The sequence below is a fragment of the Carya illinoinensis genome, chromosome 8 (assembly GCF_018687715.1).
Source record: "Carya illinoinensis cultivar Pawnee chromosome 8, C.illinoinensisPawnee_v1, whole genome shotgun sequence".
Taxonomy (NCBI): Eukaryota; Viridiplantae; Streptophyta; class Magnoliopsida; order Fagales; family Juglandaceae; genus Carya; species Carya illinoinensis.
Window position 1 is genome coordinate 29,825,889 of NC_056759.1, and position 25,495 is coordinate 29,851,383.

A 25,495-nucleotide genomic window follows, 5' to 3' on the forward strand; every position below is an offset into this window, starting at 1 on the left:
ATAATTCATCTTCTTCAAATTTTAAAATAAAAATAATATTAAATAAATATTTTCTAATAATATTTTATTCAACTTTTATCTTAACTCATATCCTCTTGTCTCATTTGTAAAAACAAATTTGTGAATGATTTAGCACATTTTATAGTCTAAATACCAATGATATGTTAAATTGTAAATCTATTTTTATTATAAAGTAGATCTAATGTATCAAATAAAATTATGTTAATTTATAAAATTATTTTTGTAAGATCTCTTTATGATTATAACACTTTTGTTTTATTTTATTATCTTGATATATTCTACCAGCAGCCCTACAACACTAAGTGCAATTCTATTCAACATTTGGCAATAGCTTTAGAATAATGATAGGTTTGCTACCATCTTACTATCATTTTAGTACTCTTTTTATTTATTTATTTATTTTTTTTACTTAATGGTTAAGGAAGTGACTATTAGTGAAGTTATATATATAATTTTAATTTTTTCTTTATGATTAAGGATGTTAAAAAAACATTTAAAGAAAATAATAAAAAAATTAAAAATTTCAAATACACTAAAACAGTAAAAGGGTGGTAAGATGGTAGTAAATCTATCATCATCTATAGTTTTATAGTGCCTTAATTAATCTCATTATTGTTAAATTATAAGTTGCTTTTACCTTTTTACAGCACTAATATTGGAGATTTGCATGCTAGTAAGTTTGGGGATCATATATATGCTAGATTAATCGATTTAATTGGGTTCGTCCATTTGAATTTCAAGGCATGGATTAGTCCGATCTAGTTAAACTAATCAATCCTAAAATATGCAGCGTGCAAGGTGATCAAGACTCGTTTAAGATTTCTATTATAGCTACCATGCATATTTTTATTTTTATTTCGAATCAAAACATTTGCATTAATATAAAACCTTTAACGGAATTAATACCATACAATTACAAATTTGAATCAGGCATGACCTGTGAATGAATAAAGTCTAGGTATTAATGCCACCACTGAATAGTGTCAATCCACAAAGTGAGCATACCCTGCAAGTTAATGAGTTGCTCCATTTCCTTATTGACCTACATGAGCTACTTCATACACTGAAAATCTTGCCAGGAGACTTTGAATTTTAGAAATTAGGTTCACTTGCCTTGAAAACTTTGGCTCGTGGGAACCAGTAGTCTTAATAACTAACAATGAATCCCCTTCCAATAATAAGCTTGGAAAGCCAATATTAAAGATCATGTGAAGATCCCTTAAGGCAGCCAAAGCCTCTATATCATCTACTTCAAACAACCCAAATTCCTTCGACTCAAAGCAAATATAACACCCCCTTTGTCATCTCTTAAAATAGCCCTAATATCCACAAATTCAAAAGATCAAAAATAAAGCACCATCAAAATTAAGCTAGAAAAATTTAGTTGTAAACACAAATGCGCACTAATATATGCACTAATCTAATGTGAGGTTAAAAAGTAGATTTTATTGAAAATAGTATTAATTTAAATTTTGAATATGAAGGAATCAGTATTAGTACGCAGATTAGTACTCGATTTTGTTTGTACGTAGCAAAGCTCAATTGAGCTTTACCATACTTGGAGTAGGAGACTTCCAAGGAATCATCACAAGCTCCTACCGTACCACCAACTGGGATTGTTTAATAGCAATGTAACTCTGACATTATATATGTAGTGTTCATTTCCAAACATAGATCATATCTTCTTTTGTTTTGATAAAATCCACTTGGCATATCCAAATACATAGCACACTATTTTGAATTCAAGTTCCCATAAAATATTGACATTTTACATATCCAAATACCATCTTAAACCCAACAAAACCAACATCTTCAAATTAGTTATTTGTGTGTTGATTTCATCTAAGGCTACAACTTAGATTAATATAAGCCATTATTTCCACGAAAACCTCATTGTTGGTCAACAGGTTGCTGCAACAAACCAATTCTTTTTTCACGTGTGGTGGTTGTGTGCATTGCCAACTATTTCCCACCATGGTATGCTGTGGGGAAAGAATTTGTGGGTAAAACCCATATATGTTGTAGTGATTATGCATATTTTGAGAAAATAGAATAGCAAACTAATCCAATTTTATTTAAACCCAAAGTCTTAAAGCTATCCAAACACCCTCTATATAGGTCTTAAATTCTTCCCTAAAGAAATGTTAGTAAAATCCTCATTCATTTACATCGTAGATCTCATTAATTTTAGTTGAAAATTAGGACTCATTTGAACTTTCATAAAAACAACATTTTCAAATTAAGCACCACCTGTTAAACTTATATCCTTTGTGATATATACTTAAATCTAAACTTCTATTAAAATGAAGTTTTGAAAAATGGTTTTATCTCTTCTATGGGGTTTCTAAAGAAGTTCTGCAATGTGAACACTCCCCCCAACTATTAGTGCATCCATTGCCTTACATGGAATTTTCCTATAACTGAATAACGAGAACTACTCAGCCAAAGAATTAACCTATTTGAACTAGATTAAAGAGAAGACAAAAAATTACCAATAAAATTTTCATGCTATTATAGAGAGAACAAACATACTCATAAAAATATTATAGATCTAACCTATAAAAATACTCCTCAAACATTCAAACATTCTCATCAAAATAAACCCAAAATCAATAAGGAGAGAACAAAATAACAGAGAGGACAAAACCCATTCTCATTTCAGATGCACTCATTAGAGGAAGGCTAGGGTTTCGGCACTTAACAGTCCAACCCTCATATTCTCTAACTCAAAACTCAAAATCTATCACAAAACTCAAAACCCATAACAGAAGCATACTATGAAATACCAAAATTTCCCTCACCTTAGAGCAGATCTACTCTAACAGTAGATCTAAGAGTAGTAGGGTTTCGACACTTGTTAGAAGAAGGCTAGGGATTTTACTCTTAACATCCAACCCTCATCTTCCCTGACTCAAAACCCATCACAAAACTCAAACCTATGATAGCAATTTGGTTTGTTTTTTTTTTTTTAAATGAGTAGATCTAGAAAACCATGTTTATAAATGCTCAAAGATCTCGCCCCCGGGAGGGGGGGGGGAGGGAGAGAGAGAGAGAGCAGAGAGTAGAGACTGAGAGAAGATAGCAAAGTAGAGCAGAGCAAAGAGCAGAGAGAAAGTGACTTCCAGGGGGTTGGTTGGGGGGCTAGGGCATCACAATTCACAATATATTTTGTTTTGATACTATTAAACCTAGGTATTGCATTTCAAACGAGTACCTAGATATTTCAAATTGTATCTGGGCTAGATAAGCCTAGATTTAAAGATGCGGGTTTCGGACGGGGTTGCACCTGGGCATAAACTCGTAACAAGAACCTGGTTATCCGGGTTCCAGACTGAGGCGGGAAAAAGCCCAGCCTGGATGAATAATTCTAGCTGAAATGCATTCACATTAACTTCCTTGTTTAGATTCAGAAAGCATCTCAACTCATCCAATCATTATAACTTTTTGATATAATAAATAATTCAACTTTTTCAAATCATAAAAAAAAAATTCTAACAATATTTTATTCAATTTTCAACTTTTAACTTTTATCTCATTTTAACTTACTATCCAAACCTCCTTAATTTTTAAACTAATGTTGTGTTTCATTCTTAGAGTGAGTTCAACTCATCCCAAACTAATCATTGATGGAATTTAATACTTTTACACCTACCTATAAAAATGTTTGACTCATCTCAACCTATTTCATTATTTAAACACATACATCAACCTACTTATATTGAAAAATACATCTCAATGGAACCTATAAAATATTACTATTCACAAATTATTTGAGATTAGCTCAGTATTCAAACGCAGCCTTAGTAGTCATGGTGCTAGAAATTCTGAAGTTAAAGAAGAGGAAAGATACATATTGCAAGCAAATTCATCTGAATCTCGCTCATTCACAAACTAAATCTACGTATCCATTGTATAAGCCCTTCAGAACCTGAGAACCTGCAAATTATCAATATATATGCACACTGCACACATGCGAGAAGAATCAGATTTGGATGGTTGATGGTTAAGAGACATGCCTCTTGTTCTCAAGAAACTCTACAAATTTATCAACGTATCGGTGCTGGAGGTCCTTGTCCCCAAATATGGTGGCCATTTCCTTGGCTTTGTCCTTATAAATTTGTCCCTAGCCTCCGCATCCTTCATCACCAACTTAAGCGTCTGAGCCACCGAGTCCCTAGTAAATGTCCCATCTTGCTCATTTCTTGGTATTTCAATTCCTACTTGCATATCTTCCAAAGACCGAGCGATTAATCCTTGGTCCACAAAGAACGGCAACATAATAAGTGCGAGTCCAAAATGGAGTGCCTCTGATACTGAGCTCCAACCACAGTGGGTCCGAAATCCCCCAACTGAATCATGAGCTAATATCCTTAACTGAGGCACCTAACTCGTCCAAACAACACCACGATCTTTGGTTCGAACCTCGAACCCTTCTGGTTGTTCAACTGAGTCCTCAGCAACTGAGTCACTTTGTTTTCTTAGAACCCAAACGAAGGGCAATCCCGATTGCTCTATCCCAAGAGCCAACTCGATAAAGTCCTGTTGACTTGGTTGGACTTCGCTTCCAAATGTTATGAAAACCACTGACCCTTTCTCTTGTCTGTCTAACCACTCAACAATAATATCCCAAGTGTCATCTCTCTCGTTTCCACTTTCTTGGGCTGAGGGCGGCAATAAGCCCGTTGGAATTACAGGCATTTCATAAAGGTCACCAAGGAGCTTCAACCACTCAGCTTCGATCTCCATGCAGGTTTTAGTCGCCACGGCTTCAGCAGCCGAGGCTACTGTGATGAATCGAAACCAATCTGCAACACCTGAGGCATTTTCATCGAAGCCGTCAAGGATTTTCTTTGCCTCAAAGATCCGAAATGCTATTTTTGATGGGAAAGGGACCCATTTGGAGGTGACGGCGAAATGCTCAGGCTCCGTCCGTGCATAACCTCTGCTAAAATTTAATGGCCCAAAGAAATATAAGGATGCTGCCCTGATAACACTAAAGAACACCCGTGGGATGCCTAGCTTAGCAGCAATTGGAGGTAACCAATGAGGTGCAAAGTCGTGAATAATCCAATCAGGAGTCGAACTTTCTAGGAAACGAGACAAAGGTTCTTGGAGACCATCATGAGCTCTCTTAAGGTAAGGAATTATGTGGTATGGTACGTCCATGGTGGCCTCTGCATTTTCTGGCAGGTTCTCTACATGGGGCAATGAAAGTTTAACTAAATTTATCGAAGGTGCTATATCTGGTGAGATCTTTGGGAGGCGTTCGATGTTTCTGGGAGTGGATATGAATGAAACATGATGACCGGGCTATGAGCTTGCCGAGCTCTAAGAATGGAACTATGTGACCGAAGGCTAGCCATGGGAACATGGCTATGTGAAGCTTGTTAGTCTCAGCCATGGCGATCAATGGTACTGTTACACGGCGTATATGGAGGTAGAGAAATGATATTTGCAGTTGTGGTTATGCAAGTAGTGTGTAGTCGTTTTGAAAAAATGAATTAATATGGGACCCACATGAAAAAAAACTAACTTTTTAATCGTGGACCCTATTCTTTTTCAAAGCGATTGCACGGCGTTTGCAATTCCATGACTGTATGTAGTATTGCTCATGGGGGTAAGGGGACAAGGGAGGTGAACGGCTGAAGTGCATAAATGAGAGAACCCAGTTCGAAGTAGAAGCTGTCGGCTAGATGAGATGGAAACCTAAACTGAAGTGATGTAAGCTGAAGTGGGCTTAAAGGGCCAGAGTGAAGTGGGCTGGGCTTACGGGCCATTAGTAATAAAGTAAATAAAAGTAACTCGGTTAATTGAAGCCCCTTAGATAAGGGCAGTTTCATAATTTCCTTTATTTCCCTTGTTAGTATAAATTCTACCTGTAACATCCAAGAGAGGGATATGAAATTTTCTATTGTAATGTTCTCTTGAACCTGGAGGCACTCCCCTCGAAGAGAGTTTATTTTCCTACATCAATATAATATTCAGTTTCAATCCATTAATTTCCATTACAATTACTAGTTGGTTGTAACAAAGTGATATCCAGAGCCTCCGATTCTGCACAAGAAATGGCTGAAGGTACTCGTTTAAAAGATCTACAGGAAGGTTTTTTTAGCATTCAGGAAGACCACCGAAGCTTATATTCAACAATCAGATTCATAGTTCACTACCATTGAAGTTGAAATGTTGGCAATGCGACGGCAGATAGATTCTATGATGCAGCAATTTTCAGGAGTTGTCACTGACTTGCACAATGTGAATAAGCTTTTATCAGCAGGTGTAACTCACAGTGGGGAAAACAGCAATTCACATCAAAGCACACCTAATATTGGTGAGATTTTTCTACGCATAATACGGTTGGATTTTCTTATTTTTACAAGAGAGAATCCCCTAGGTTGGCTCTTTAAGGTCAATCAATTTTTTCATTCCACAACACATTATCACAACACCGTTTGAGGCTAGTTTCCTTCCATGTGGAGGAAAAGACCCTTGTATGGTTTCAAGATTTGGATGAATCAGGAACTTTATCCAGCTGAGAGGTCTTTGTGAAGGCCTTATTGCTCAAATTTGGTCCTAGTAATTATGATGATCCTGTGGAACAACTCACTAGGTTGAGACAAGTAGGCACGGTGGAGGAGTATAAGTCTAACTTTGAGCAATTATCAAATAGGTGAAGAGGTGTTTCTGATCCCTTTAAATTGAGTTGTTTCCTTAGTGGTCTTAAGGATGAAATTTGCTTGATTGTGAGAATGTTTGAGCCTACTACTTTGATAGCTGCTTATGGTCTTGCTAAGATACAGGAAGAGAAAGTGTTACTTTATAAGAAATCCAACCCCAAAACCATGACCACTACCTACACCGACCCAGCCATCATTAAATCTAAGCCTACCTACCATACACAACAACCATTAACTCAACTACATCCCAAATCTTCAAACACAACCTACCCCAACGCCATTCTCCCTATCCATAAGATTTCCCAAAACCAAATGAAAGAACGTAGAGAGAAGGGCTTTTGTTATCATTGTGATTCCAAATGGAATCCAGGCCATCACTGTCACAACCCCAAATTATACTTGATTGAGGAAGTAGAAGATGAGAACCCTCATATCGACCATGATACTGGCCAAGTATCAACCCAAGAGGAAGTAGTGGAAAGTCTGGATAAAGGGAAATGTCCTGAAATATCTTTACATGCCATTTTGGGGTCACGCAACCCCAAAACTATGCGTATCAGGGGTAAAATTGGGAACCAAGCAGTGACTATCTTAATAGACTCGGGTAGTACGCATAATTTCCTTGATCAAGAAGACTAGCCAGAGTTCCCTTAACTGTCCAGGATGAGGCAAGGGTGAATGTGAAGGTTGCTAATGGAGATCAACTCAAAAGTGAAGGCAAGGCAGTGGGAGTTAGTGTTAACATGCAGGGCCATGTTTTTACCATGGACTTATATGTCTTAGTACTAGCTGGCTGTGATGTGGTCCTTGGTATACAATGGTTACAGGGCCTTGGATCAATACTTTGGAATTTTCAGCAGTTCACTATGCAGTTCACTCACAATTCTGCAGCAATAATTTTAAAAGGGCTCAGTAGTACAAAATTAATTAAAGAAGGGAAACTATCCAAGGCTAACAGCCTAGAAAAAAAGGGGCTACTCTTACAATTTATTGAAGACAATTCATCTCCAAAGAACCCCCTATTCTGCCAACCATCCAATCACTCCTCAACCTTTATCCTGACATCTTTGCAACCCCTACTGGCCTACCCCCAACAAGATCATATGACCATAGCATCAACCTTCAACCAAACACCAATCCTATTTCAGTCAGGCCATACCGTTTTCCCTATTTTCAGAATGATGAAATTGAAAAAATAGTCAGGGAGTTGCTGGAAACAGGGGTCATTCGACCCAGTCAAAGCCCCTATTCCTCACCTGTGCTGTTGGTGAGGGAAGCTGATGGTTCTTGGAGGTTATGTGTGGACTGTTGGGCATTGAACATCGTTACTATCAAGGAAAAATTTTCCATTCCAATGGTGGAGGAGCTCATGGATGAATTACATGGAGCTCAGGTCTTTTCAAAACTGGATCTCAGGTCAGGGTGGGTGAGTCCTAAAGACATCCCTAAGACGACTTTTTGCACACATGAAGGCCACTACGAGTTTTTGGTGATGCCATTTGGTTTAACCAATGGCCCCATCAACTTTTCAGAGTCTCATGAACCAGGTTTTTAAACCTAATCTCAGAAAATTTATTTTTGTTTTCTTTGACGATATTTTAATTTACAGCAAAAAAATTGTTGACCATGTGAGGCATTTGCAAGTGGCCTTTGACATTCTAAAGGAGAATCAATTATTTGCTAAGTTGAGCAAGTGCAGTTTTGGCTGCACCGAAACTTCCTACTTGGGACACTTGATATCAGGAAATGGAGTGAAGGCAGACCCTGTCAAGATAAAAGCCATGATCGAATGGCCAACCCCTAAAAATTTAAAGGCCTTGAGAGGGTTTCTAAGCCTCACTGGCTATTACAGAAGATTTATAAAAGAATATGGGTCTATTGCTGTGAAACTGACCAATTTACTGAAAAAGGACAATTTTCTGGATTAAAAAAACTCCTAGTATAAGTCAGAACCCGAATTTCTGGGTTGTAATCAGGTTTCGGCCTAAGTCATAACTAGGGCATACCAGAACCGAAACCTAATCTGGGTTTGAAACTCAAGTTTCAAACTAAGTATACCTGAATGTTCGGTCCGATATCCGATTGTTCAATTCTATCACGCTGGGTGATGACTGTTAATTATAAACGACCATATATGAAGTTGAACTTTTTGTTTTTTTTTAAGAGAAATGATAATATGCTGCTTCAAGTGTATGACTCCAAATGATCGCTTAACAATTTGTTTTAATTTTTTTTTATTTAAGATTTAAAGAAATGATTATTAATATATCGATTTTTTTTAAATATTTTAAAATAATGAATGAAAAGTTAAAAAAATTAAAAAGTAATTTTAAGCTGGTGGCCACAAGCGAAATGATAGCGGGGCACTTTTTTGAGTCATTCTAGAAAAAGCTGGACCTCACTTCCATCAAGTCGAAAACAGCTATTTTTGTCTTTTCTAATCATTCAATTAAAAGACTAGATGCTATTTTTATCCTTTCTAATCATTCTATTAAATGCTGGACCTCGAACATTTACAAATGCATTTTCGGTCTTTAATGGTACGTTTCATTACAACTTTTTTCATTTTATTTAATAATTATAATTTTTTTAAATTATTTTTTAAAATAAAATAAAATAAATAATTTAAATTTTTAAAATCTTAAAATAAAAAAATATTAAAAAAATAATTCTAATTATATTTATTTATCTTTTAATTTTAATTTCAACTCATCTCATCTCATCTACAAAAACAAACAATTAGTTACATAAAATCAAATTATCTCATTTAATATAATCATTACAACTTTTTCAAATTCTTATATAAAATGTAATAATTAATTTAATTTTTTTAAATTTAAAAATAAAACTTATATTAAAAACTTATATTATAACAATATTTTATTCAATTTTAAACAAAACATCTCATCTAATCTTATTTAAATTATGTAATTAAACGAGACCGAAAATGACATGAGATGAAATGAATTGAAATAAAAATAAAAAGTTAAATAAAATATTGTGATTTAAAATTTTTTAATATTATTTTTGTTATAAAATTTAAAAAAGTTAAATTGTCTATTTTATTTTGTATAAAAATTTGAAAAACTTATAATAAATAAATGAGATAAAATGAGAATGATTGTAAAAACAAACAAGGACATGAAAAGGAGCTAAGTTGGCTACAACTATGTGTAACTCATTTTCACGAGCGGTCACAAAAATCTTTAGATTCTGCAAGCCAATGCATGAAACATGACTATAAGTAATTCTATATATAACTGTGAAATACGGAAACGTCATATAATCACTTTGAAAAATAAATGAATTCGCTATTAAAAAAATCAAATTTTCATGTAAATCTCATATTTTATTAATTTTTTTTAAAACAATTACACGATAGTTATACAATTTACGATTGCAAATATCTTTTATCAACAAATATATTTCTCTCTCATTTGGCTGGGAGCAATAAAGAATAGTCACATGTCATGCAAAAATGATAACTTTTTTCTATTACAATACTTTGATTCAACTTACCCAATAAAATAAAATTAAATTGGCTTTCCCCCGTTTGTAGCAGTCAGATTGACAACACAGAGTAGAGTAGTGACTGGAATCTTCACAACTCTAGCCTCACAAATCCGAGTCCGTATAACATCGATTAGAGTTGTGAGATAACATCGAACTTCCTTTGCCACTCATGCGAGTATTAACAAGCTCAATGCCGTTGCCCCATTGCTAATTAAACAGTTATGGCAGAAATGCCATCAACTCTTTCTGCTCTTTTCATCCTTTCCCTGAATATATGGCCTGCCAGGAAGGAAAATATAATTTATGTGCCGTGGAACATCCTTCAAGTGGCTACAAATAATGGGTAAGCTGAAATGCATTCACACTAACTTCCTTGTTTAGATTCAGATTCCGAAAGCATCTTAACTCATCACATCTAATCATTACAATTTTTCCATACAATAAACAATTCAACTTTCATCTCATCTCAACTCACTATTCAAACCTCCTTAATTTTTAAACTAATGCTGTGTTCCGTTGTTAGAGTGAGTTTAACTCATCACAAACCAATCATTGATGGGAACAACTATTTTTCAACTTCTCATCAAAAAGTTTCATCTTAACCTAATTCATACATTCAAACACATATCTCAACCTATTGATATTCAAACACATCTATCTCAAAGGGTTCCATAAAATATTATTATTCACAGATTATTTGAGATTACCTTAAGATCCAAACATAGCCTTAGTAGTCATGGTACTAGAATTTTGAACTTAAGAAAGAGGAAAGATAAATATTGCAAGCAAATGCATCTGAATCTCGCTCACTCACAAACTAAATCTACATTGTATATGCCCTTAAATGCATTCTGGTTGATTAATAAATTAGTCACAGCATTGGAATTTTCATATCAGAAGGAGAAGGAAAGACAAATCTTGAAAGCAAGTGCATCTGCACCTCATTCTCAATCTTAACATAAATTACACACAAATAAAAATAATCATTAGATATTGTAACCGCAACCCCAGAAGCCGAGATCCAGAAACGGAAGTCCATGCAAATCCTCGGTAAATGCATTGCAATTCAAACTTCCCCGAGAGATCTTCCAATAATAATTTGGACAAGTAAAAGGATCATCAGATGTAATTTTTAACCCACGGCTTCCTTGATTAAACCTTGACAAAAGCATAACCTTATTGCAATGAAAAAAAGATTCAGTAATTTCATTGTATTTCACTACAATTAAAAAAATACAGATAAGAAGCAAGGTGGGATCTCTTGGGTCAACAGTAGTGCATTCTTTTACTTAATCCAGGACAAGCATGCCAGAACCCTAAGATACAAAACGAGTAAAGAAAAAAAAAAGTTGATAATACGTTTGACTCATCATTAAAAAAAAAAAAAAAAAAAAAAAAAAAAAAAAGCAACTATCTTGTACTTGGTCCGTGAAAAAACTCCATACTGTCTCCAATTTTGCCAATCAGCTCTCTCTAAATTAGTAACATAAATATTTTAACTTACATTTATACTCCAAAAGAGAAAAACCATTGTTGGGGCACAGCCCTAATCACATAAAAGCCCTTAGACCTTACAAGTTTACAACACTCACTTGCAACCAAAACACAAAGTGTTTCTTTGAGATTTTCCCAAAAGAAGTTGATTTCGAAAGCAAAATGACGTCATTCATCTATCTCCACATTTATCTATCAAGAACAGGGCAGAAAAAAAGATTACAGGTCTGAATTATTCTCTCACCTAATAGACAAATAGAATTAACTGATATACCACACTTCAGTATACATCAATCTTCAAGTTAGAAAATTATAACTTCTGCGTTCACCAGTACAATTTGAATAGGAAAATTAATTCAAATCCTTGTTCTTATACCTCTATAGGGGCTGAGCTTGAAGAATTAGAACCTCTCAAGATCAGTTCTATTTCTCATTTTTCCACAATGATTCTCTAACAGCGCCCCATGCAATTCAATAAAAAGGAAAGCATTTGATTTCATTTCAAAGATATGCTTTCAGTGCCAACCAAAAGGAACAAAATCAGGTAAAACCAACACTTTAGTTGAGCCCATTAAAGACTACTTAAGATGCCACACTAAAACACATCAAACATGAGAGCAAAAGGCCAGTTTGAACATCTCTCATGAAGATGGACAAATTTCTGCAGGCAAATATGTTCCTTTACCTCAATCATCTGTATTTGCATTGATTAGCTTCACATATATGCACATGAAAGTCCTTTCATTTAGTCCCAGAGATGGAAGAATAGAGCATCATGTGCTCAAGGATCAGCAAAATTCTTAATTCCTGTAAAGTGATAAATAAAAGTGATCAAAAAGGTTAAAGACAAACAGAAACTAATCATGAAGACAATCATCCGTTCCATACTTGTATTCCAAGAGACATACCCTTCTTTCTTTCCTTGAGAAAAGTAAAAAGAACAGAAAAATATAAAGATAAAAGAAAGAACTAACCCAACTATCTGTGATTTTACAAGGGGGAAAAAAAAAAGAGAATTGCAAGTTAAAAAAGGGTCTAAAGGATCATGGAACAATTCAAGAAAGGTGTGTGCAGTTATGAGAGAATTGCCTTGAGTATCATATTCCCACGAAAGGGGTGTGCATTTCCAAGAAAAATCCTTAATCTATTTCTGCTTTTTGCATATTTTCATCGTTTCTCTCTGGTTATTATTCCTTAGTTTTGTGATGGAGGGTTGTTTTTGGATTGAAGCCAAGTTTTTTGAAGTTAGTAGTAAGCGTGCTGTTGCATGGTGTTGCAATGGTTTGGAAAAGTCGAAGGGTCACTCTGGCATATTCGGGCAAAGCTCTTAGGATGGCAACAAAAGGTCGTGTCTTTGTTGAAGTCTGTAGATGGGGGCTTAAACTTATTGATGGGTTTGGGCCAGGATTTATTGGGTGTTAATGTCATGAAGGAAGTGAGATGGGTGGTAACATATATGGACCCATGGGAAATATAGGAAATGGTATGGGCCGAGAACCAGTTTCTAAGTCAGTTCAATGGAGGAGAAAGAATTCTGACGGCCGAGACAATCAAGAAGCCCAACAATAGAGGACGCCCAACCAAAGGTTTCAGCGGTTCCTCTCTCGGGACAATAGAGTGGGTCACCGATGGTGGGGGATTCTGTCAAGGGTGTTTCAGCATCAAGTGGTCAATCGATCCTTTGCCAACAACCCTGTTTGGTTGATCCGATAGAAGTTTTTCGTTCGACGAGCTCTTCAAAGGATCAGAGGGTTTGGCCACCCACACAGAAAGGGTCGACAGCGTCCATTGAACCACTTAGGGGTACTCCGGCGACAGTGGGTACTCCAACGATGGGGAGGAAGTCTTTTTCCTCCAATACCAAGGTTTTGAGGGCTGATTCTTGTCAAGTAAATGCCCTTGAGGGCTCGAATCAGTTCTTGGAATTGCCTAATTTATGTTATGATGGTAAGGTGCAGTTAGGTGAAGGAAAGAAAGTGAAGGAGGATGAAGGAGACGAGCAGCTTTCTAAGTCTGACGAAATAAGTGTCAATGGGGTACTGTGTACTATTTTCAATGATTCAGAGTTGCAGTTGGCTCTTGGAGGTGGGGTAAGTACTGAGAATAGTGAATATGGAGAGTTGATAGTGTTAGAAGAGGAAATGGTTTCCTGAACCTTTGTATTCTATCCCACCAAGAATTGAATGGGAAAATAGATCTTCTGATTGGGTGATAAGAAAGGAGGAAGAAATTAAAGAATGTGTAGGAATTCATGCGATGGCTTTGAGGGACAATTTGGAGCTCTTCTTATTTCTATTGAGGCTGGACAGCCCTCTTTAGCTAAATCAGCTTTAAAAAAAGAGAGGGAATTGAAGCGTTTATCTTGCTCGATTAACTATGATATAAGGGAGGAAGTGCCTTTGGAGATAAAGGCAAGGGAAGGGCTGCAAACAGTTAAGTATGAAACCGAAGATAATCGCTTGGAATGTACGGAGCCTTAATGATTACAGAAAACGTGTCCGTGTGAAAAGGTTGATCCACAAGTAAAGGGGTGATGTGTTCTGTTTTCAGGAAACCAAGTTTAAGATTGGTTAATCAATCTATGGTAAGCAGTTTGTGGAATTGTCATTGCGTGGGGTGGGTGGAATTAATAGTGGATGGGACATTGGGTGGAATCATAATTATGTGGGATAGGAGGGTAGTGCACTGAAGTTGATTGATCATTATGTGGGTGAATACTTGGTGGCATGTCATTTTAAGAATGTGGATGATGGAGCGGAATGGGCTTTTGCAGGTGTTTATGGCCCTAATTTGAAGATTAACAGGAGTGTTTAATGGGAGGAAATGGCAGGTATTCGATGCTGTTGGGATCTTACTTGGTGTTTTGGAGGAGATTTCAACATTACAAGGTTTCCTAGCGAAATATTGGGGGACTCTTACTTGACAAATTCGATGCATGATTTTTGAGTTAGATGTGATTGATTTACCAACGGAAGGTCATGGTGGCGTTTGGACAGATTTCTGGTTTCTGCCTCATGGGAGACTTGTTTTCCAGATTTGAATCAGGAAAGGCTTCCTAGATTATGTTCTGACCAGTATCCTATTATGTTGGATTGTGGGGGCATTAGTGGAGGCCGTAGATACTTTAAATTTGAAAACATGTGGCTAGAGGATGAGAGTTTTGTGGAAACGTTGAGGCAAATGGTGGTCTTCATATTCATTCTTTGATACCCCGAGTTTTGTATTGGCTAGCAAATTTAAAGCACTTAAACAAGATCTGAAAAAATGGAACTCTTAAGGAGTTTGGGAATGTTGAAAAGAAAAGAAAGTTTCTACTTCAACAGCTGCAATGTTTGGAGGTAAGGGAGATGTCGGGAGATGCAACAGGTGAGGATTTGGATAGGAAAAAAGGGGTGGTCGCTGAATTGGAAAAGATCACATTAATGGAGGAGATTTCATGGAGGCAAAAATCTAGGGTTCAATGGTTGAAAGAACGTGATAAGTGCACAAAATTTTTTCACCAGATGGTGAAATCTCATAGGAGGAACAATGCTATAGAAGTTATTCAAGATGGCGAAAACATACTTTTCAATCAAGAGGTCATCAAGGAACATGCTGTCAATTTTTATGCAAATCTGTTCAAGGAAGAATATTCGTGGAGACCAAAGCTATATGGTTTGTCTTTTGATGCAATTGATCAAGACAGTGCAGCATGGATGGAGAGAGTTTTTGAAGAAGTGCTTGATGTTGTCAAAGGAATGGCTAAAGATAAGGCTCCAGGTCTGGATGGGTTTTCTATGGCTTTTTTCCAAGCATGTTGGGACATTGTGAAGGAAGACATTATGAAGGTATTTCTGGAATTTCATGCTTTTATGAAATTCAAGAATAGTATCAATGCTACTTTTATAGCTTTGATTCCTAAAAAGGTGGGGGCAGCAACCATGAGGGATTTCAGGTCAATTAGTTTGGTTAACAGGGTTTATAGGATAATTTCTAATGAGAGGAAGACAAATATTAGATTCAGTTTTAATAGCTAATGAATGTTTGGATCACAGAATTAAATTGGGCGAATCTGGAGTTTTGGTTAAATTGGATATGAAAAAGGCGTTTGATCATGTTTGCTGGGAGTTTCTTTTGTATTTTCTTGGTCGTTATAGTTTTGGTGAGAGGTGGTGTACATGGATTAAGCATCGTATTTCTATGCCAAGATTCTCCATTTTGGTGAATGGTAACCCAGTTGGTTTCTTCAATAGTTCATGTGGTTTGAGACAAGGAGATCCGATATCTCCTTTCCTCTTTATTCTTGTCATGGATATATTGAGTAGAATGATTGAAGCAGCGGTGGGAGGTAGTTTTTTGTCAGGTTTTGAAGTGGGCTGTGATTCTTGGAGTGGTGTGATTGTTTCTCATCTACTTTTTGCTGATGACACATTAATTTTCAGTTAAGCCAATCAAGAAGAACTTTGGTCCTTAAGAGCTTTTTTGCTATGTTTTGAAGCTATGCCTGGCTTGAGATTTAACTTGACCAAGTCTGGAATAGTTTCGGTGGGCCGTGTCAAATATTTCAAATCTGGCTAATATTTTTGGGTGTAAAATATCGTTGCTGCCTAGGACGTATCTTGGTCTTCCCTTGGGTGCCTTGCATAAATCTGTTTCGATTTGGGAAGGAGTGATTGAGAAGATTGAGAGGAGGTTAACCATTTGGAAAAAATTATATTTGTCTAAAGGGGGTAGAATCACTTTAATCAAGAATACGCGGTCAAATCTACCAACATATTTCCTTTCTCTCTTTCCTCTATCGGTTGGGGTTTCAATGAAAATTGAAAAGATCTATAGGAATTTCTTGTAGGGAAGTAAAGGGGAGGAAAATAAATTTCATTTGATGATTTGGGATAAGTTATGTCAACTGATTTCAAATGGTGGTTTGGTGTGCGTAACTTGAGGCTTTTTAATAAAGCTCTTTGTGGGAAATGGTTATGGAGATATCATATAGAAAGAGATGCATTATGGAAAAATGTGATAGATGTTAAATATGGGGTTATGTGGGGTAGCTGGTGTTCAAATGAAGTAAAAGGAGCTTATGGGACGGGATTATGGAAGTCAATTCGAATGGATTGGGGGGAGTTTGTTGAACATGTCAAATTTAAGGTGGGGCATGGATCAAGAATTCACTTTTGGCATGATAATTGGTGTGGAGAGTTAACTCTCAAGGATGAATTTCCTTCACTTTTTCAGTTTGCAAGGCAGCAAGATGCAACTGTGGCCGATTCATTCTCTTTTTTGAATAATAGCATTCAATGGACAGTTGACTTCTTGAGAAATGTAAATGATTGGGAAGTTAATGTAATTGCAGATTTTTTCTGCAGATTATATGAGTTGAAAATTTTCCAAGTGTAGACAGATTGTTGTGGATTCATGAATGAAATTTCAGCTTCTCAGTTCACTCCTTTTATGATGCTTTAACCTGTCAAGGTGTATGTGATTACCCCTGGAAAAGTATTTGGAAAGTTAACGTGCTGAAGAAGGTAGCTTTCTTCTGTTGGCTAGTGTCTCATGATAAAATTCTGACCACTGAAAATCTAAGAAAGCGTGGTCTTTGTATTGTTGATTGGTGATCTATGTGCAAGAAAGATGCCGAATCAGTTAATCACTTGTTTCTCCATTGTGAGGTGGCTAAAAGCTTGTGGAATGCCATTTTTGGAAGGATGGGTATTTCTTGGGTGATGCAAATGCATGTGGTGAATTTACTAGCTTCTTGGAGGTATGCTGGGTGGAGTCTACCTTTTGCCGCCATTTGGAAAATGATTCCTTCATGCTTGATGTGGAGTCTATGGCTAGAAAGGAATGGGAGTTGTTTGGAAGATAAAGAATGATCGTTGCATGAAATTAGGGAATTTTTCTTTAAAACTGTCTTTGGGCTAAGACTAACGTAATGAATGGTGATGATGTGTTGGAGTTTTTCTAGTTTTTTCTATCTTTTCAGTCACTTTATGCTGGTATTTCCTCTTGTATACTTTCCTGTGTACTTCGGCTATGCCTATTTATGGTAATAAAAATATTATTAATTACCAAAAAAAAAGGGTAAAAGATCATGGCACAATTCAATACATTGGAACTGCCTTAGCAATTGGACATGCATGGTTGCTTCGATGCTTTGCTTGTCTGTAGCGATCTAAGGGAAGTAATAGCCACAACAACATTTATACTCTAAAAGGACTAATCTAAGTCACTATTGGAGCTCATTGAAATCATAATAAAGTCCAGTTCCACGAACCAATGTGAAATTTAACATAACGATATCATAATTCATACATGTGGGATCTAGGGCATTACATTATTTACAACATATTTTATTTTTTTTCTTTTTGTTGCACTCATGCTTTGTCGGTTTTGAACTCACAGATATACTCTTCACCTTGTTCTTATAAAAAAAGGAATTTTTGCTACAGCTCATTGGTTAATTTTTTATCTTTTTAAGGCGCATTTAATTATTTATATTTTTTCATTTTCTAAGGAGCGATAATTTAGTTGAGATGACTAAACTAAACCATGTTAAACACCACTTCTCAAGTCCACCATTCTCTGCTATGTCCTTTTATTGATTTCAATTATGTGTTTACTGGAGTTTCAACTTTAACAAGGGCGAAGCATATTGTCGGAATGATGGTGTTGCAAACACCAAACTCCCTGGTACAAGGTGGATTTTACTGACCAAAATGTTTGCACTAATGTTTTCCAGATGACTCAAGGGGAGAACAGTATCAGGGCTACAGTTACAAAAAGGATGATGATCTATTAGGGGTTCAATCTTTTTTTCGTCATTTTCGGGAACACAACCAACAATAAATTATAATCAACTTCAAGGCTACAACCCCACAGATGAAAAAAAGTGAACCTATGTCAATGAAGAACCTGAAGAATATGGATATAATTTATTATGTGCTGCTGATGTTCATGGCATAAAATTTTATACATTGCAAGATGCAAGGTGATTATAACTGTCTTCATCTGATTGTCTAACATATGTGCTTATAACTGCTTGTAACTAATATAACCAGTCACAACAATTAACAGTTCTACTGTTTAGGTTTAAAGGTGCAAGTTACAAGGCTTCCAAACAGCATCCCACCAAATGTAACTTATGGCTTTCAAAAGTAAATCACAAGAATACTAAAGCTAATCAAGTTTCCTTCTGATCATGCCAGCAACAATATGGATATCAGAACGAATTCACATCAATCAACCATAAAGCAAGGATCTTGGAACTTTAAAATAAGCCAACATATGAGCCAGTCAAAAAGTATGCATCAAATTCAAGAAGTACTACTTCAAGCCATTAGAATATGAGAGCTCATTATTTTTTCCCAATTCCAACTCAGATTCCAAATAAAGTAGCTCTAATAAAAAAAAAAAATCAAATAGAAAATTAGAAATAAAGCATAAGTTTTTCCTCTTAAGTGAAATAAAAGCATAAGTTCCAGGACAAGAAACAAAGGATTTAAAAATCAACAGATAGTCACTTACCTCCTGATCTTTAATTGTCTGTGTGCCTCGTGTGGTGCTATTGCTACAACCAGCCAATGAAACATCCCAATTTCTCTCTCAGAATGTAGCTGCTCTGTTACTGTCAACCTAACATGAATTCCTCAGGTAGAACAATATACTGCTCATTCATTTTGAAAAAGTGTCTAAAGAATGTGGTGTTCCACCAATATATTATTAGCCTTGATCATCAAAGAAAAGAACAATGGGAAAGGCCCCTTGCAACATAAAAATCACCATTTAAATGGATACCATACCGAGAAGCAATAGCTTATGTTCTATCAAGTCCCTCAATCAACATCGAATATGTATGAGAATGAACCTGGAAACCCTTTTTCTCCATGATTTCAAACAGCTCTGAGCACCTATTAATCAGGCCCCTCTGAAGTAAACCATCAATAAGAAGTTTCCAAGCTACTTCATCATGATTATACCCACAGTTAAGCATATTAGAAAATACTGTTTCAGCCTTCTCCTTGTTTCCTTCCTCATAAAGCCCACAAACAAGCATCCTGTATGACTCTAAATGTGGTAAATGACCAAGCCCAACCATTGTATCCACCAATCCTACAGCTTTCCCAAATATTCCCAACACACAGCAACAATTAAGAATCGAGTTATAGATATCTTCAGCAGGAGACAATCCTCTTTCTCGCATATGATTAAATAATCGTTCTGCAACTTCTAAGCGCCTAACTTTGCAAAGTCCTTTAATGAGCTCAGCATAAGTGTTAACATTGGGCTCGCAACCCCGTTCAGCCATTTTCTCAAAGAGATCCAAAGCATTTTCAAATTCCATTATTTTCCAAACATCTGCAATATTGGTTAGTTTAGTGCTTGAGACCAAATCAGGTCCCACAGAATTGCTATTTTCTTTCATCTGCCGTTCATTTGAGAGATGCTTGATTAAATAGGAATAGGTATGATGTGATGGCTCACAACCGGCATCAAACATGCGCTTTAGAACATCGAGTGCACTATGGATTAATCCCAAATGTCCATATGCATCTAGTAGTAGTGTATATGTTAGTGAATCTGGGAATATTTTTTCTTCATTCATCTTGCCCATCACATCCTCTGCTTCTTTCAATCTCCCTTGGTTGCAATACGCATGAATAAATGCAGTGTAAGTAAATACATCAGGCTGATATCCCGATGACACCATATGATTGAAAACCCTATAAGCATGATCAAAGTCACCTTCATTCAACATTTCTTCCATGAGAATTGTGTAAGTTACAACAGTGGGCTTCACCTCCATCTTTGCCATCTCATCCACCAGCAACAATGCTTCCTTTATTTTTTTCTCTTTGCACAAACCATCTATCAAGACATTATAAGTGGCTGAGTTTGGCAAACAGTTCTCAGCACGCATTCTATTGAGTAGAGATTGAGCATCATCTATTCTCCCAACCTTGTAGTAACCATCAATCAAAGCAGTATATATCACTTCATTTGGCTTTATTTTCTTCTCCTCAGAGGAGTCAAAGAGGGCACGTGCTTCTTCTACCCTCCCTCTTTTACAAAGAGTGTCTATGAAAACACTGTAAGTCCACTCATCAGGAACTAAACCATTTTCAATCATCAAACTAAGCAACCTATACGCAGTATCTAATTGACCTGCACTACACTGCCCATGGATTAAGGAGTTATATGTTATCAGATTTGGTGAAAGCTTAAGCTCTATCATCCTATGAAGCAATGCCATTGCCTTATGCACATTTTTCTTCTTACAAAACCCATATATCAACTCATTATATGTGCGAGCATTTGGACTACACTTACTTGACTCCATCAAACCCAAAATTTCTAATGCATCTTGAGTCATTCCCTCCTTGCAATAACCATCAATCAAAGCATTGTATGTGACCACAGATGGAACCAACCGTTTCTCCAACATCCCATTTAACATTTTTCTTGCTTCATCAAGCCTATGTTCCTTACACATGCTATCAATTAGAACAGTATAAGTATGAACATTCGGCTCACAACCTCTCTCCGTCATCTCCTCAAAAAACTTCAAGGCTTCTACTTTCCTACCCAAACTACATAATGCACATATGATAACTGTGTAAGTCCGAACAGTTGGGCGACAATTATCCTCACCCATTTGGAAAAACAACTTAAGAGCCTCATCAACACGTGCAGCTTCACAAAGTCCGTGGATCATATTAGTGTATGAAACCTCATTTCTCTTACAACCCTTTTGCGGCATAAGCTTAAATACACTATAAGCACTGTCTACATCCTTATTCCTACAATGCCCCAATATCAACGAAGTGTATGTAAAAGTATCTGGACTCAACCCCGCTTGCACTATCTTGTTCACGTACAACCCAGCCTCAGCCACATTCCCTAACTTACAATGCCCATTAACCATTGTATTGAAAGTAAATATATTTGGAGATATCAAATCCTCCAACATCTCTAAATACACACGCTTCATTTCCTCGATCATGAGGAACTTAGCCAACGAAATTAACAGCATATTATAGCTCTTCAGGGTAAGCTTAAATTGAAAATCACCTTTTTCTCGATTCATTATCCGCAGGACGTCCAACACAAAATAAGCATCATCGACCGATTGGCAGGATTTGATCATGGAAATCCGAATCTTCTCGGCGGGACCGAGAAAACCGTAACGCAAGAGAATGTTCAGAAGGGAAGAATGGGAGTGAACATTGTGATTGAAGCCGGGCTTCTTCTGGGCAATCCAATGGAAGAACCCGAGGGCGGTATGGGGATCGAGGTCGAGGGAGAAGAGGGAGGATACATGGAAGGGGGATATGGAAGGGATAAGTTTCTTGAGGGAGGGGTGTTTCTGCCAATTGGGGCGAGAGAGGATGGAGTAGAGCAGAGATGGGAGATCGTGTGGGTCGTGGAGGTGGTCGAGGGGAAGAGAGGCGACGGCAGAGAAGGAATTGAGGATAAAGAGGAGAGTCTCTGGTTGGGGGTTGATAATGGCCGTCGGATCTCTCATCTTTGGGCACCGGTAGGTGGTGAGGAACCCATTCATGAATATTCCAAGGGTTGATTGCCGATGCATCGAGAGGTAACTGAGACTGAGGCTGAGAGGAGATAGAAGCAAGAACTAGAGAACCATGCCAGCCCCGTCTCGCTTCCCAGTTCACGTCCAAAACGAAGGCCCGGTGTATCTTTCAAAGCATTTCGAAGGTCTCAACATCTTTAAATATAAATATTTTTTAATTTTTTAATTTTAAATTTTTTATTCAATCGTTATAATATTATCAAACTTTTAAATAAAATATAAAAATAATTCAATTTTTTTAAATTAAAAAAATAACAATAATAAATTATATTTTAACCATTTTTTAATTTTTTAATTTTTTTATTTAACTTTTTCTCTTTTAAAAAAAAAATTCATAAAAATCTTAATTCAAATTATTTTATTATAATTCACAAATTATCTCATTACTATTTACATATTTATCTTCTCATCTTATCTCATTTATATAATCAAACAATACCTTAAATAAAAATAAAATAAAATGCAATTTTTTTAACTTAACGTCTTTCTTGTTACCCTCTTCCTTTGATTGCATCTTTGTGTCATACGGTATTCAATAAATTAAAAACTTCTTTTATGTTACGGTGCTTATTAATTATTTAATGTCATATAAAAAAAAAGTTAATGTTATATAGAGTTTAGGAATGCGTAGTTCTCGCTTACTCCTTTTAAAAATATACCGAAAGAATGATAAAATTAAAAAAAAAAAAAAAAAAAGAAGTTAGTTGACCTCTTTTCCTATAGATTTATTTATTATTATTTTTAAATGAATCTCTCATTAATTATAAATTGATCAACTACAGAATTTGTTTAATAAGATATTTCCTAAAACAATTTCAGGACCCTCCTCAATCATTACATTTTTACTCTCATAGGAAAAACTCAATTGCTAGTTGATGAGCAACATTGTTACTAACCCGAGGTGTGAAAACCACCTTCCAATCACTTCTACCTTTGAGTAATCTTCTATATCATCCACCACTTGCCCATATCTGAGCCAATTTTCTTTCTTATTGTTGACAGCCTTTACAACAACTTGAGCATCACCCTCAAAGATCACATTTCAAAAATCAAGCTCTCGGCACAGTTGCATTGCTTTCCATAGGGCCAAGCATTTAGCCAACATAGGTTTAGATTGGAATTTTTTATGTGCACTGAGTGTAACCAGTATCTCACCTTCTCTATCTCGTATGATGATTCCAATTCCCATCTTTTTATTTTCTTCATCTAACGCAGCGTCCCAGTTAGTCTTGATGAAACTTGCTTCAGGAGCTCTCCACCTTTGAATAATACCAGGCACTTATTTGCTTTGGTTGATTTCCTGCTTTGAAATATTGGCATTCTTAAAATCGTGTAGCACAAAATCTGTTTTTGCAATTAGTCTTCTCGGATGAGTCATTTTGCCCTCAAAGACATTTATTCCTCCTCAACCATATGTTCCTCATTACTATAGTAACCCAACATAAATCTACATTAGTTAATAGCTTTGTACATCTCTTCCACACTTCCATAAAATATGTTTCTTTTGCATTCCATTTTTGAACTAGACTAGCAGCATCTACCCACACATCGTTTGCTGCTATACAACTCGAAAGCAAGGGTGCAACAAATTCTTCATATTTCTGACATACCCTGCACAAAGGACTAGCAGTAATGTGTTTCTAGTATAGATTAAGATTGGTTGGCAGCACATTTCTACAAGCTTTCCAAAGGAAGCTTTTAATTATTCTAGGCACCTCCATTTTCCATAACCTCTTCCAACCATTTGTGTCTTCTCTTCACAGAAGTATCCCCTTGCCTCAGTTTCTTCATGGACAAAGCCACATAATATCCACTCCTCACTGTATATGTTCCATCTGTTGTACAGCCCTAATATCTTTTATCAGCCCCTCCCATATTGCTAACAGGGATATTATTAATTTGTTCTGCTTCATCTTCCTTGAATATTTATGCAATTAAGTCTTCTTTCCAGCTATGATCTTAATTGTTAAGCAATTCCTGCTCACATGCCTTTGGACCTAATCTGTTAACTGGAGATTGCACACAGAAAGTAGATGGTGATTGTAACCATTTTTCACCCCATATCATTATGCCCTATCCATTGCCCACCCTCCACCTTAAATCTTCTTTCAAAAGCTACAAAGCAGACCACAAACTCCTCCATATTAATGAAGGACCATTACCTAATTTTGCATCCAAAATAGATTTTTTCTTAAGTACTTTTCCTGAAAATTTTTTGCCACCAATGATGAAGCATATTGCATCATTCTTCAACATTGTTTATCTAGTAAGGCAGTATTAAAGCACTCAATATCCCTAAACCCAATGCCTCCTTCAGCTTTTGAACTTCCCATCCTCTCCCATCTCATCCAGTGTACTCTCCTTTCACCATCCTTAACTACCCCACCTGAATTTTTCTATTAAACTTGAAATTTCCTGACATAAAGTCTTTGGCAAATGAAATACATTCATAGTATTTAAAGGAATGGCCTATAATAGTGACTTAATAAGCACTTCCCTCCCATTTTGGGAAAGAAAGATATTTTTCCAACTTCTGATTTTTACCATATTCTATCTTTAATGCCCCTAAAACTTTTGAATCTTGATCTTCCCACCAAAGCAGGCAACCCTAAGTACTTCTCATAACAACCAAATACCCCTTCACTTGCTACTCAATAATCATTCTCTTTTCATTTTCTCTGTTATTTGAGCTAAAGGAAAAAGAAGATTTTTGTTTATTAAGTGCATGACCCAACCCTTTCTCATACTTCTGCAGAATATTTTGGATCTTTATTTACTCAGCTTCTTTTACTCTACAAAATAGTATACAGTCATCAGCAAACATGAGCTGAGTAATGTTTGTACCCCCCCCCCCCCCCCCCCCAACAATCACTGGCACTCCCTTTATCTCCCCATTCTTCTCAGTTTCATTAATAATCAAACTTAAACTTTCAGTACATAGAATGAATAGGTAAGATGACAAGGGGTCATCTTGTCTCAGACCCCTTGTTGGATTGATTACTTCTCTGGGACTCCCATTCACAAGCATAGAGTAACTTACTGATCTTACACATTCCATGATCACCTTTATCCACTTCCCATTGAAACCTAGCTTTCCCATAACAATCTCTAAATATCCTCATTCCACCCTATCATATGCCTTGGACATATCTAACTTCAGTGCTAACCTGCCAACTTTGCCTTTCAAACGTGTCTTCATGGTATGAAGAACTTCATATACAAT

At 36.2% G+C, this 25,495-nt stretch overlaps 1 protein-coding gene and 1 pseudogene across 3 annotated transcripts; both read right to left on the bottom strand.

The window, feature by feature from the left end:
- Positions 1–3,834: 3,834 nt before the first annotated feature.
- On the bottom strand, positions 3,835–5,984 carry LOC122318270 (annotated as a pseudogene).
- Positions 5,985–10,103: 4,119 nt separating this feature from the next.
- LOC122318660 (pentatricopeptide repeat-containing protein At5g65560) lies at positions 10,104–22,374 on the bottom strand. Of its 3 annotated transcripts, none has more exons than XM_043136220.1 (3): positions 19,206–22,374; positions 12,388–12,509; positions 10,104–10,487 (listed from the first exon to the last, which is right to left on the bottom strand). In XM_043136220.1, exon 1 carries the CDS (start codon positions 22,267–22,269, stop codon positions 19,495–19,497), a length of 2,775 nt encoding a protein of 924 aa, XP_042992154.1. In that variant the 5' UTR covers positions 22,270–22,374; the 3' UTR covers positions 10,104–10,487; positions 12,388–12,509; positions 19,206–19,494. The 3 variants fall into 3 exon arrangements, with proteins under 3 accessions (XP_042992154.1, XP_042992155.1, XP_042992156.1); XM_043136221.1 differs by lacking the exon at positions 10,104–10,487 and adding an exon at positions 10,982–11,383; XM_043136222.1 differs by lacking the exon at positions 10,104–10,487 and adding an exon at positions 11,718–11,894.
- Positions 22,375–25,495: the final 3,121 nt, after the last annotated feature.

Excerpts from the sequence above, each read along its gene's own strand:
- LOC122318660 (XM_043136220.1), bottom strand. The coding sequence starts at position 22,269 with ATGCATCGGCAATCAACCCTTGGAATATTCATGAATGGGTTCCTCACC.